The sequence below is a fragment of the Sapajus apella genome, unplaced genomic scaffold (assembly GCF_009761245.1).
Source record: "Sapajus apella isolate SASKATOON/1434 unplaced genomic scaffold, GSC_monkey_1.0 scaffold15, whole genome shotgun sequence".
Classification (NCBI taxonomy): domain Eukaryota; kingdom Metazoa; phylum Chordata; class Mammalia; order Primates; family Cebidae; genus Sapajus; species Sapajus apella.
This window is the reverse complement of record NW_022436955.1, coordinates 24428790-24443424: the sequence shown is the minus strand read 5'-3', so window position 1 is coordinate 24443424 and position 14635 is coordinate 24428790. Positions and strand designations below refer to the sequence as shown.

Here is a 14635-nt window from a genome sequence, read left to right as displayed (position 1 = left end):
CCATCTCCAGAATCAGTAACGGTGAGTCGAGTCTTCATCGCATCACATCACTCTGATTTCTTCACTGGTGATCCCTCTGCCTCTTCTATTCTTAAGGCCCCTTGTGATGACAATGGGCCCATTCAAGTCACCCAGGATAATTTCTCCAACTGCCAAGTCACTTTGCCTTGCAACCTAACTGTGATAACGTGAAGTGTTTGGTCTTTGTCCTGGCATGCAATTCCTAAAATCCCTGGAATCAGCAAAGTGATGTGTCTTTTTGTATGCTAATGAGTGGACTGATGACTAGAGGTCCCTAGGTAGCTTTAGGATGAGACAGCATTAGAGGCTTGGGACTTTCAGTCTTCCCCCTCGACCTCTGGGGAGGAGACAGGGCCTGAAGCTTAAGTTGATCAGTCATTCCTATGAAATGAAGGTTCCATAAATTCCCAAAAGAACTAGGTTTGGAGAGCTTCCCGATAGCTGAATGCATGAAGTTTCCTGGAGGGAGGCACCCTCAGAGAGGGCATGCATGGAAGCTTCATGTCCCTTCCCATAAGCCTTGCCCTGTGCATCTTTTCATCTGAATCCTTTGTAACATCTCTCATAAGAAGTCGGTCAATGTGATTTCCTGAGTTCTGTGAGCTGCTCTAGCAAACTAATTGAGCACGAACAGAGGGCTGTGGGAAATGCAATTTATAACTGGTTAGTCAGAAGCGCAGGTTAAAGAACCTGGGGCTGGTAGCTGGCCTCAGAAGTGGGTGGCAGCTTTGTGAGACTGAGCCCTTAACCTGTGGGGGTCTGATGATATCGCCAGGTAGTTAGTGTTGGATTGAACTGGAGCACAAGCAGCTGGTATCTGCTGTAGAACTGACTGCTTATGTCAACCAAGAGGTGAAAGACCACACTGCAAAGCAGTGAGAGAAGGCACTGTTTTTAATTTAAAAAAAAAAAAAAGAAAAGAGACAGCTTTTGCCATGTTGGCCAGGCTGGTTTTGACCTCCTGAGCTTAAGGGATCCACCTGCCTCAGCCTCCAAGAGTGCTAGGATTGTAGGCACAAGCTACCACATCTGGCCAAACAAGGGATTTTTATTGGGGTCTTAGAAATTGCAATTTGGGAGACACACATTCACCTAGAAGCCAAACTGGGTTCTGAAAAGAGGGAGAGAAATAGAGGTTTTTAAAAGAAAGTAGAGGGTTATTACATGAGTTGTTTTGAAAGAATTATCACTGGAGGAGATAAATGGCTTAGTACACGCATCCATAGTTTACTGGTTGTCGCTGTTAAGAGTTGTAACACTGGCAAAATTCAGTTTTCCAGGATGTAGTGGTTATTGCAATTTTGGCCCAGTTCAAAGCTTCATGGCAAGTTCATATTTTTTGTTTTTGTGTTTTCCAAGTTGCGATTGTGCAGGCAAGTCCTTCTTAGAATGGCTTCCCAACTCCATTTTAGAGCTCTGAACCAAAGTGATGCCATTTTGTGTATCACATTTCACATTTCCCTCTTTTGATCCAGATCCAAGATAGCAGAGCTGATAAATCACTCGTTGGTTGGCTACAGACTAGTTATCTGTTTTCCTTAGAGTTAGAAACACCTATTTCTACAGTGTCTTGTCCCACAAAGGGGGTAGTCAAATCACTGCTTCCAAGATTGGTCAAATTTGAGTAACAAGGGACCATTTTAACAAGGAGGACTGCATTAGTCTATAGCAGTTAGCTGTATATAAGGAGGGGCATACATTTGATTAGCCATGTCTAAATGTTGTGACATCGTGATTTTAACATAGATACAATGGGACATACAGAAGGTACAATCCCTCTGCCAGCTGCTCAAGTCCTGGGTCCCTTGACTGTGGCTTCCAGAAGAGCAGGGCAGCTTTTGGATCCTGCTAAAAAGTGCTAAAAAATGCACTGAAAATCAACTGATGAAAAATGGATTAATAGGAGAAAAGGCATACAAGCTTTATTAATATGCCTGGGGAGAAGGGGAGGAATCAGAGAGTGATTATATCCCCCAACCCCCAATGGGGTATGGACGCTTACATACCCTTTTTCATAGGGGTGTAAGGAGATAGGGAACCTATACAATTGTTTTGAGGAGCAGTAAATGATTATTAGGGAGAATAAATGGACCAGGGAGACAGAAATTAACTTGTAAATGATTCTCTTTGGAATCTGAATAAGCCTGAAGGGCAGGCCTTATGAAAAGGTCCATCCATGTGTGGCTGTATTCTTCAGTCTTCATTTCTTTGATAGATAATGAGATTTAAAGGAAAGAATAGAGGGCATTTGTGTTCCTTTTGGTAAGAAGCTTTCTTAGACAAGGAGATTCCAGAGGGAGTTCCTCTCTGCCCTTGGTTGAGGCAAGAATAAGACAAGGTTAGAGGGACCTTGACTCTGAGGCTGATTTCTTAGGCCTTTCCATTTTCAAAAGCACCCAGCATGCCCAAGTACCATCCATCATTTTCTGTGCCTCAATATTCCCTAGTTTGAAATTTCCCTCGAAGTTTGACAAACCAGAGTGCGCTGGCCGTGAAGAGAAAAATCAAGTTAAATAGAATAGAATTTTAGCCAGGTGTGGTGGCTCACACCTGTAATTCCAGCACTTTGGGAGGCCAACGCGGGCAGATCACAAGGTCAGGAGTTCGAGACCAGCCTGGCCAACGTGGTGAAACCCTGTCTCTACTAAAAATACAAAAATTAGCTGGGCGTGGTGGTGTGCGCCTATAATCTCAGCTACTCAGGAGGCTGGGGCAGGAGAATCGCTTGAACCTGGGAAGCAGAGGTTGCAGTGAGCTGAGATTGTGCCATTGCACTCCAGCTTGGGAAACAGAACAAGACTCTGTCTCAAATAAAACGAAACAAACAAAAAAAATTAGCCGGGCTTAGTGGTGAGCACCTGTCATCCTGGCTACTCGGGAGGCTGCGTGAGGGGAATCGCTTAAACCCGGGAAGTGGAAGTTGCATTAAACTGAGATTGTACCACTGCACTCCAGCCTGGGCGACAAAGTGAGACTCCATCTCAAGAGAGAATTTTGATTTTGGTAAGCCTGTCAAATATCAAAGGTTTAAAACAATCAAAATGCTGAGCACAGTGGCTTATACTTGAAGTCCCAGCTACTCAGGAGGCTGAGGTTAGAGGATCGCTTGAGCCCAGGAGTTTGAGTGCAGCCTAGGCAACATAGTGATACCCTGTTTCTCTACTAGAAATACAAAAATTAGCTGGGCATGGCGGTGCATACCTATAATCCCAGCTACTCAGAGGCTGAGGCAAGAGAATCGCTTGAACCTGGGAGGTGGAGGTGGAGATCGTTCCATTGCACTCTGGTCTGGGCGACAGAAAGAGATTCTGTCAAAAAAAAAAAAAAATTAGCTGGGCATGGTGGAGCATGTCTGTAATCCCAGTTATTTGGGAGACTAAGCTGGGAGGATCACTTGAGCTTGGGAGGGCAAGGCTGCAGTGAGCCATGATCATGCCACTGCACTCCAGCTTGGGTGACAGAGCAAGACTCTCTCTCAAAAATAAATAATAAATAAAAAAGTAGAAAACGTTTTTAAAAAAACATGGTATTTAGTGATGATCACTGAAAGACTTTCATCAAAAGTAACTGATGTGCCAGTGTTTTTATATCTTTATTAATAAATCAGTATAATATGTCAGTTTGAATGTTATATACATGATAAAATAATTATGAAAAGTATCATATTTACAACAAGAATATTATTTTATATAACTGACTCACCAAATACGCAAGCTCTTGCAACAATAGCACAGTGGACTCAACTCTGTCCTTTGAATGGACCAATTTCATGATTCTTCTAAAAGTTTTGAGTGAGTATAGTTTCCTTTTGCTTCTTTCCATGGATCTAAGGCTTAAGAATGAATCCCTGGAAACCAGCAGCTGGAATCAGACCTCCCCAGAATCAAGAAGAGACAGCAGTGGGAAAAAGAACACAAGCCCCAAAGTCTCCAGCACTGTGCCAAATGCTTGATTTCAGAGCATTCAAGCACTCAAGGTCAAGTGTGGAGCCATATATATATGTATGTCCTGTCATCTCAAAGGCCACAACTGTTAGTTAGTAGGGTATGCGAGACAGGATGCATATCATGGAGGAATGAATCAGTCCCAACAATTATGTGAGCATTTCTAAAAATTCAGTAACAAGGATTCTCTAAAATACAAGTCTACAGACAGAAGCTATACAGCCAGCCATTAACGGAAGTGCACGTGCAATGTCATGGAGGAGGAGCTGTGTTTATGAAACCACACACGTCTTATTTATCTCTAATTTTAAAATAATTCATTCTCTTGTTGGGTATGCAAGTGAGCAGTGGAGAAAGGGGTGCATCTGCAATACCTGAAATTTAAATTAAAAAAAAGGAAAAAAGAAAATTAAAAGTCGTCACAGAAGGATGGATTGAAGTCAGTTTAAAAATGGCCGAGATTAGAGGGTGGATCATGGAGGGGCCCCCCTCCCCCAGTTAAGTATAGAAGCAGAAGATGCACAATAAAGCATGACGGGCTAGCAGACTGGGTGATGGGAGAGCTCAGAAGTAATTAGTCAGCAGATATGAGGACAGAATAGAGGCATGTTGTTAACTTTTCTAGCTTATAAAGTAAGCTGACCACTTACCAGCTGGTGCTAAGGATTTCAATGCTTCCAGAAGATGTGGGCTAGAGAATTTTATTAGGCATCGGAGGGGTTCTTCCCTCTCAGCCAAGATGCTCCCATTTAAATCACTTTTGAATTTCGTTTCAAGCTGTCAACAAACATATTTATAAGTGACTATTAAATGTATTGTATAAATGGTGAAATACAGTGAAATCAGAATGATACATTCTATTAGTTCTTGCCATTAAGAAATACAGGAATTAACAGGGGTGGGGACCATTTAATTAGCTAACTACAAACATAGAGGGCAGGCAGGGCATGGTGGCTCACACCTGTAATCCCAGCACTTTGGGGAGGCCAAGGCGGGTGGATCACTTCAGGTCAGGAGTTTGAGACCAGCCTGGCTAACATGGTGAAACTCCGTCTCTACTAAAAATACAAATATTACCTGGGCATGGTAGTGTGTACCTGTAATCCCAGGTAATTGCTTGAACCCAGGAGGTGGGGTCTGCAGTGAGGCAAGATGGTGCCACTCTACTCCAGCCTGGGCAACAAAGTGAGACTCCATCTCAGAAAAAAAAAGAGAAAAAAAACATAGAGGGCAACTGGTATATCAAACAACATCCAAGGCAAAATGCCAGCATGCCCAGTGCCTGCCACATGGGAGACGTTAAGTGTCAGTTCCGCCCTCAGGTGCCCTTTACAATTTGTATTCTTAACGGTAAATTAGTGTTATCTTCTCCAATCTACAATTTTAATGTAAATATACCACTCTTTTTTTGAGTCACAATGAGATTTCTTTCTTTTTTGGGACAGAGTCTCACTTCGTTGCTCAAGCTGGAGTGGTGCGAACATGGTTCACTGCAGCCTCAAGCTCCTTGGCTCAAGCCATCCTCCCACCTCAGCAAAAGCAGCTGGGACTACAGCCACATGTCACTATGCCCTGTAGTTTTGAATTTCTGTAGAGACAGGGATTTTCCATGTTACCCACGCTGGTCCATCTCCTGGGTTCAAGGAATCCTCTTGCCTCAGCCTCCCAAAGTGCTGGGATTATGGGTGTGAGCCACTGCACCCAGCTGACATTTCTTTTTAAGTTCTAATTATAGAAGATTTTAAACATATACAAAAGTAAGGAGTTTCATGTGCATATCACCCAGCGGAAATAATGATCAGTAATGTAGCCAGGTGTGGTGACTCACGCCTGTAAGCCCAGCACTATGGGAGGCCAATTTGGGTGGATCACCTGAGGTCGGTAGTTCAAGAGCAGCCTGACCAACAGGGAAAAACCCTGTCTCTACTAAAATACAAAATTAGCTGGGCGTGGTGGTGCATGCCTGTAATCCCAGCTACTGTAATCGTGAGGCTGAAGCAGGAGAATTGCTTGAACCTGGAGGTTGTGGTGAGCCGAGATTGCACCATTGCACTCCAGCCTGGGCAATAAGAGTGAAACTCCGTCTTTAAAAAAAAAAAAAAAATGCTCAAATCATATTTTCTGCATCCTAGACCGCTGGTTCCCAGGTTTGCGTGTGCAGAATCAGCTTAGAGGGCTTGTGAGGGTCCCACCTGCCCCAGTTTAGTAGGACTAGGGTGGGGCCAAGAATTGGCATTTCTTACCCATTCCCAAGGGATGCTGATACTATCAAGCCAGGGACTACACTTTGAGAACCACTATCCTAGATTATAAACTGTTTGAAGGAACTAGTTTAAAGTCTGCCATTAAGGGACCCAACTTGAAAAGTGTCAATCCATTTCTCCCACTAAAAATAAATCAAATCAAACAGGCTTTGGGCTTAAGTGAGCAGATCAATGGCGGATTTAAAGTGTGGCCTGTAGCTATAGAAAGGCTAAAGAGAAAAAAAAAAAAAATCTATTGGAGGGCTTGGGGGCAGAAAGGTGTTTTGAGTATGAGCATGGAGTGAAATTAGAGTGATCACAATATAAACCTCCAGTTCTCCTAATGGTGGCAGTGGGTTTGCGTTAAACACCTGTCCTGGCCTTCCTGGTGGGCAGCAGCACATGTCTGGAAGGCACACTTCTGGAACAAGCCACATTTGTGGTACTGCCTAGGTTACTGGCTTTTCTCCATGTGATGCCAGCTGGGCTATGTAATTACTTACTGATTCATTATTGTATTCAGCATGTATTTATGAGCACCTATTATGTGCCAAGTACTGTTCTAGGTGTGGATGGGCTAGAACGGTATAATTTACATTTCTTTCCCCCTCAGATAAACAGATTACGGCCAGTTATGCATAACTGCATTAATATGTAAGATGAAACAAAAAGGCAAATTTATAATTTCTTTTTTTTTTAAACGGAGTCTCGCTCTGTCTGCCAGGCTGAAGTGCAGTGGTACATCTTGGCTCACTGTAACCTCCACCTCCTGGGTTCAAGTGACTCTTCTGCCTCAGCCTCCTGAATAGTTGGGATTACAGGCATGCACCACTGCATCTGAATAATTTTTTCTTTTTTTTTTTTTTGAGATGGAGTCTCACTCTGTCATCTAAGCTGGAGTGCAGCAGCGCGATCTTGGCTCCCTGCAACCTCTGCCTCCCGGGTTCAAGAGATTCTCCTACCTCAGCCTCCCAAGTAGCTGGGACTACAGGTGCATGCCACAACACTTAGCTAATATTTTGTATTTTTAGTAAACACGGGGTTTCACCGTGTTAGCCAGTACGGTCTCAATCTCCTGACCTTGTGATCCACCCGTCTCAGCCTCCCAAAGTGCTCGGATTACAGGCGTGAGCCACTGTGCCCAGCTGGGTTTTTTTTATATTTTTAGTAGAGACAGGGTTTCACCATGTTGACCAGGCTGGCATCAAACTCCTGACCTCAGGTGATCCACCCACCTTAGACTCCCAAAGTGCTGAAATTACAGGTGTGAGCTACCACACCCGGCTCAAATTCATAATTTATAAAGATCTCCTATGCTAACAGAAGAACTTATAAATACAATAAAGAGGTCTATTTAATTCATAAATTTATTACATGAATTGAAGTGATACATGAAAGAGGAACAGTTTCTTAGATTTGTTTTTCACTTAAGGTTTTCGTTCTTTTTAAACAATGTTGATGTCTTAATATTCAATAGTTAATATTTATTACTATGTCTTACCTTATATTGTGCAAATTCTAGTCGTGGTTGAGGATAATCTCCAAACGTTTCTTGAGTTATTTGTTGGACTCTCTCTTTTTCTGCAATGTTTTCATGAATGATCCTTGAATCCACTATAGGTGGAAGATTTCAAATAAAACAGCCATTAGGAATATATTTCATCCTTAAATTATCCTCCTTTCATTCCTAACCCTTCAAATTGTTTGCATAATTTTAAAATAATATTTAGTGCTGTTTCTTTTGGTTGTAATAATTTCTTATTGTAGGGAAGTTGGAAAGTACAGGTGGATAAGAGAAAAAATAAAAAAATAAAAATCGTAATTCTACCACCCAGAAATAAGCACTGTTAGCATTTTAGTATATTTTTGCCTAGCTCTTTTTACAGTGAATAAAAATAAAGATGCGTGTGTGTGTGTGTGTGTGTGTGTGTGTGTGTGTGTGTGTGTTTTGGAGATAGAGTCTTGCTCTGTCATCTAGGCTGGGGTGCAATGGCGTAATCTCAGGTCACTACAACCTCCACCTCCCATGTTCAAGCGATTCTCGTGCCTCAGACTCCTAAGTAGCTGGGATTACAGGAGTGCACAACCATGCCCGGCTAATTTTGTATTTTTAGTAAAGATTGGGTTTCACCATGTTGGCCAGGCTGGTCTCAAACTCCTGAGCTCAAGTGATCTGCCCACCTTGGCCTCCTGAAGTGTTGGGATTGCAGGCGTGAGCCACGGCACCTATATGTATTTTTTTTTTTTTAAGAGATGGGGTCTCACTATGTTGCCCAGTCTGGACTGGATCTCCTGGGCTCAAGCAATCTTCCCACCTCAGCTTCCCAAGTAGCTGAAACCACAGATGCATACCATTGCTCCTGCCCTCATCTAAGTATTTTTAAAACTGGAATCATAAAATACCCACAATTTTATATCCTACTTTCTTTACCTAAAATGAGATCAACAGCAGTTCATATGACATTGGCAAATCATAAAAGTGTCTAGTTTGGAACAGTGGCACTGTTTTTGTTTCATTGCCAAATTTTTACTAAGAAATAGGAAAGTTTTCATTTTTTAATGAATTTATATTGTACCCCACCATTTTTGTGAATTTACTAAAGTAATATAAATTAGTAGTTCTGTACGCTGTTCGCTTGGGTTTTGTAGTGAGAGAAATTAGTAGTTCTGTACTCTGTTTAATATAAATTAGTAGTTCTGTACTCTGTTTGCTTGGGTTTTCTAGTGAGAGACTTCAGTCATCTTTGAGTAGCAATATACTTAGATTCTGATTGTTCTAGAAGTTTATTCAGTGCATTAACAGCATGGGCTCCAGACCCAGACACACCGGGATTTCACAGCTGGCTTTTCCATTCCTTAGCTGTGTGACTTTGCCTAGAGAGTTACCAAACCAATGAATAGCACTTATTCACAGGACTACTGTGAAGATTAAGGAAAGAATGTATATAAACATCTTAGTGTGGTGCCTGGCACACAAGAAATGCTTGGCAACTATTAGCTAATTTTTGTTTTTGTCATTATTGTTTTGTTGTTTATTGTTACTCCAGTAAATTCTAATGGAGACCTATGGTCGATTAGCTTTCCTCCTTCAACAGATACTTAATTTTCAATTTTTCTGAAAATACATAGTGTTGAATTAGGATCCCAGTATACACGGTTTACCAAGTGAAAGAAATCTATAAGGGAATGATGCATTTCCAAAATTCAGTTTTATATTAAAACACACATACTATTTATATCTAGTCCAAGGTTTCTTTCCTGTAGAGGCGTTGTAGAGTTGTGAGTTTCAAAGATCTAGGAAAAAAAAAAGTGAATGTTTTACTAATTTTGACATCTTGAAGTATACATATTAATTGGTTTTAGAATATTAAAGTATGCCAAATGTTTTTTTTTTCCAACAAAAAGGTCCGAGGCCATATCCTGGCTGAGTTGAGCAGGACACTGATAAGGAGGCTGCTGGGGCTGCAGCTCACTGTTCCGTTTGGGGAGCTCGGTCCTTTGTTATCACAGAAATGGATCTGGTGAGCCGGGCGTGGTGACTCACACCTGTAATCCCAGCACTTTGGGAGGCCAAAGCAGGTGGATCACGTCAGGAGATCGAGACCATCCTGGCAAACACGGTGAAACCCTGTCTCTACTAAAAACACAAAAAATTAGCCAGGCGTGGTGGCACACACCTGTAGTCCCAACTACTTGGGAGGCTGAGGCAGGAGAATCGCTTGGACCTGGGAGGCGGAGGTTGCGGTGAGCCAAGATCACGCCATTGCACTCCTGCCTGGGCAACAGGAGCAAAACGCCGTCTCAAGGAAAAAAAAAAGAAAAAGAAAAAGAAATGGATCTGGCAAGTGCAAAGCCCAAGGAATCAACAGAAGCATTTGCACTGTGGTATTTCAGCATCGTCAGTGCTGAATCTTCACAACCCTAAAAAACTTACTGAGATTGCTTTTGGAAAGATAACCTTCCTACTTTAAGTCTGAATCTCCTGAACTCCTTCTCCTACGTTCACCCACTGAAGCCACTGTTTTTATAGTTTAGTGCTTGACAATGTGGATTTTCCTAAGAATGCCATTGTCATTTTTTTTTGTTTTTGAGACAATATCTCATTCTGTTGCCCAGGCTGGAGTGCAGTGGCGTAATCAGGGCTCGCTGTAGCCTCAGTCTCCCTGGGCTATGGTGATCCTCTTACCTAACCTTCCCAGGTAGCTAGGATTACAGGCACATGCCACCACACCTGGCTATTTATTGTATTTTTGGTAGAGACAGGGTTTTGCCATATTGCCCAAGCTGGTCCTGGGCTCAAGGAATTCACCCAAAGAGCTAGGGGTACAGGCATGAGCCACTGTGCCTGGCTACTGCTGTCATATGACAGCAGAAGAGTTTATATCAATTTGGTGGAAGGTAGTAGGTAGGAGGGGATGGCTAGAGAAGAAAATCATGATTTAAATTAAAAAAAAATTATTTTTTATTTTGTAGAGATGGGTTCTCCCTATGTTGCCCAGGCTAGTCTTGAAATCCTGGGCTGAAGCAATCCTCCCACCTTGGCCTCCTAACATGCTGGATTACAGATGTGAACCACTGTGCCTGGCCTCATGATATAATTTTTTTTTTTTTTTTTTTTTTTTTTTTTGAGATGGCGTTTCGCTCTTGTTGCCCAGGCTGGAGTGCAATGGCATAATCTCGGGTCACTGCCACCTCCGCCTCCTGGGTGCAAGTGATTCTCCTGATTCAGCCTCCCAAATAGCTGGGATTACAGGCATCCGCCATCATGCCCAGATACTTTTGTATTTTTAGTAGAGATGGCTTTCTCCATGTTGGTCAGGCTGATCTCGAACTCCTGACTTCAGGTGATCTGCCCGCCTCAGCCTCCCAAAGTGCTGGGAATACAGGCGTGAGCCACCGTGCCCGACTGACAAAACTTCTTAATGATAGTTTTTCCTTAAAGAGGGACTACTTGCAGGGAGCATCACTTCTTTCTGCTTAGAACAGATGAAAATGCCTAACTATAACATCTCTAATGGCTCAAAGATATACACAGCACATTAACAATCCACCACAGGAGTCTCAACACATATGCAGACATTTGTCATGCATAGTTTGAAAAAACACCCCTGCACTGTAAGGACAGATCTGTACTTGTCATTAGAGGGGAACATTACATTCCAATAATTTTAACAAATGAATTTTGGGACTTAAAAAAAGCATGGCTTTTCTCTTTAATTCCAGCGCCTATATAACCTGCTAGACTGATGGGACAAAAAACTAATTACACTTTTCTGTTGTTTGATAGAATAATGTATTTAGCTTCAAAAGACAATGTAAAATTACTCTAAAGAAAAAACAAATTCTAGGAGGATTAGCTGATTTGGAAGCTGAGATCTATAACATAGACTCCAATGACTAATGAGTGGTATAAAACACAATTGTAAAAAGATGACTGTAGGGAATTTTTATTTTCCTTTCATGTTCACTAATAACAAGCTTTCTTCATTTCAGTAATACCTAAAGTGATCTCCTCTTGTCAGAGGTAGATTTTTCCCAGTAGCGACTTTTCCCACTAGCTTCTAACTCCGGTGTGAAAGAGAAAATAAAGATTTACCTTTAAAGAGAGTCACAGATTGGCTCACCTGATTATACTGTTTAAAAACAATAGCCTTGAGAGAATCTAGATATCGACTTCTCAGGTCCATTTTCACAATCTGATGGTGTTTGCTAGCAACTGTCAGTGCCTTGAAATGAAAATGTACAAGACTATTAGGATTACTGTCTCTGTGTTTGTAATATTTGTCAAAGTAAAAGGGTAAGAACTGCAATTAGTGAATAGTTTCCCCTTAAGTATAAAAAGAAGTCTAGAAAAAAATCTGACAGCCTGTTACTAATTTCAAAAACAGAGTGGTTAATGCCATTAAGATTCTCATAAATGCAGTTTTTTAAATCGTTTTTTTAGAAAAGTGATCCTGTTTAAAGTTAGGAGTTATAATAAATCAAGTTCAGACTTGGGAATAAAAAATAAATACTCAAAGTGTTACTGTTTTTGAATGCCAGTCATCTAATACTATAATGATACTGCCATTCAGAAATGCAGATATGTACGCTTTAGGGCAAATGCTGAAGAAAACAGTGAGTATTGAATACAACTTAAAAAAGTTTCCTGTCAGGGAAAAAGAAGACCAAAACAGAATTACTATGTTAGGTTAAGATGTTTACATGGATCTAGAGAATAGAGACAAGTTTGCCTTAAGATGCGCAATAGAAATGAACATTAGTCTGAGTGGTGGCTCACGCCTGTAAACCCAGCACTTTGGCAGGCCCAGGCAGGTGCATCACTTGAGGTCAGGAGTTCATGACCAGCCTGGACAATAAGGTGAAACTCCGTCTCCACTAAAAATACAAAAATACATTAGCCAGGCATGGTGGTGAGTGCCTGTAGTCCCAGCTACTCGGGAGGCTGAGGCAGGAAAATCAATTGAACTTCAGAGATGGAGGGTGCAGTGAGCCAAGATCGTGTCCCACTGTACCCCAGCCTGGGTGACAGGGCAAGACTCTGTCGCAACAGAAAAAAAAAAAAAAAAAAAAAAAGAATACTAGCCTTTGGGGTAATGTTTAAACTACCTGTGGTAAGGTAATGTTTAAACTACCTAGGTGTAACTGAATGAAAGACTACTATGTGTCATGGAGGAGGAGACCCCAAATGTAAAGAAGTGTTAAAAGGAAATAGAATTGAGTAGCAGTCTTTGCCATTTCAATAAACCACCAAAAAACTTAAATGACAAGCAAGTACAGTCACAGGGATCCTAGGGCTTCGCCTGGTCACGACACTGGAGTCTACACAGCAGCTCCACCCAGCTCTGTACCCAACTTTGCTGTGTGTAGTGACAGGCGGTGATGCAGCCAGGATGGCGAAGCTACTCACTACAACCTGCTGATGTGGCAGCTCTGGAACCAATTGAAGGTGCCTCTGTGGTTGTGAATGCTAATAGTGGCAGCAGCAATTGCTACACCAATTTAGGGAGAACTTACTTTGGGGAAAGATCCTAGGAAGCTTGTGATACTAAAGGCAGAACCATAAAGAGAAGCAGGCTCTGAACAGACTACATCTTAGTTAAAGCAGTCTCCTTGTGTATGGAATGTGGGAGAAATGGTTACAAATGAAAATGATGTTCATCAATAGGCAAATTATACAGTTATGAAAAAGCAATGAGGTATATTCATTTGTAACCATGTGGACATGTTCTGTTGAATTTCTTTTTTTGAGTTTCTTTCTTGTTGCCCAGGATGGAGTGCAATGGCACAATCTTGGCTCACTGCAACCACCACCTCCCAGGTTCAAGTGATTTTCCTGCCTCAGCTTCCCAAGTAGCTGGGATTACATGTGCCCGCCACCATCTCAGCTACTTTTTTTGTATTTTTAATAGAGATGGGGTTTCACCACGTTGGCCAGTCTGGTCTTAAGCTCCTGACCTCAAGTGATCCATCTGCCTTGGCCTCCCAAAGTGCTCGGATTACAGGCATGAACCACCATACCCGGCCTGCCCTGGCTTTTCTAATAAACATCTTGTCAAAGGAAATAGCAAACTCTGACGGTAGTTATTTTGAATGAATGGAACAGGGAATAGGGGTATGAAGCTTTGAAAACTTTTTATCTTTAGAGACTTCTGTATTGGTTGCATTTTTTTATATTAAGCATGCATTATTTCTAGATTAAAAAACAATAAAGTATAGCCCCAAACTAATACCTTATGCATGTTCCCATCTGCAGATAACAACATTCTCTGTTTCCTATTTTAAGAGAACAAGAATTAAATGTAGTATTTTGTATCTTTTTTTTTAGAGGTGGTGTGTTGCTCTGTCTTGTGATCACAGCTCACTGCAGCCTTGGTATCCTGAACACAAGCAATCCTCCCATTTCAACCTCCCAGATAGCTGGGACCACAGGTACACGCCACTACACCTCACCTGGTATTCTGTATCAAATACTTATTGAGCAGTTAAAATCTATATAGACCTTTGAGATAAGGGTAACAAAATATTACAGCTTGTGATAATTTGTTCCATACCTGACCCAGAAGTGGTGCATTGCGCCTCAGCCTGGAGGAGGACGTGAAGGCGTACGGGGTCTGGGAGTAGTATACCACGTAGGTAGGTTTGTACTGGTTTGGCTTTGTGTACTGTGTTCCCCAGGCGATTCGAATCCAGACTGCATTCTCCTCAGTTTCTCTGAAGCTGACTGTCACCTTATTTAAAAAAAAAAAAAAAAAAAAAAAAGGATTAAATTTTCTAATTAAAATCTCACTGTGGTACCAACTCCAGGTGATTTTTAGGAGTAAGTGATGATATCCCTATAATCTTGCATGCAGGTTGAGACCTGGCAGTCTTTTTGAGTATTTTGGGAATTTTTGGGAAAACATTTTGTGATTAAAAAAAAAAAAA

At 41.7% G+C, this 14635-nt stretch overlaps 1 protein-coding gene across 1 annotated transcript in view; it reads right to left on the bottom strand.

Annotated features, from left to right (window-relative positions):
• Window positions 1–4119: 4119 nt before the first annotated feature.
• CENPN (centromere protein N) overlaps window positions 4120–14635 on the bottom strand; it is a 21803-nt gene continuing 11287 nt past the window's right edge. The window contains exons 6-11 of the mRNA XM_032284524.1: window positions 14263–14439; window positions 11833–11934; window positions 9439–9502; window positions 7710–7822; window positions 4616–4742; window positions 4120–4339 (exon numbers count right to left, since the gene is read on the bottom strand). Coding sequence (XP_032140415.1) covers window positions 4257–4339; window positions 4616–4742; window positions 7710–7822; window positions 9439–9502; window positions 11833–11934; window positions 14263–14439 — 666 coding nt within the window. The 3' untranslated portion in view covers window positions 4120–4256. The remainder of the gene's footprint in view (window positions 4340–4615; window positions 4743–7709; window positions 7823–9438; window positions 9503–11832; window positions 11935–14262; window positions 14440–14635) is intronic.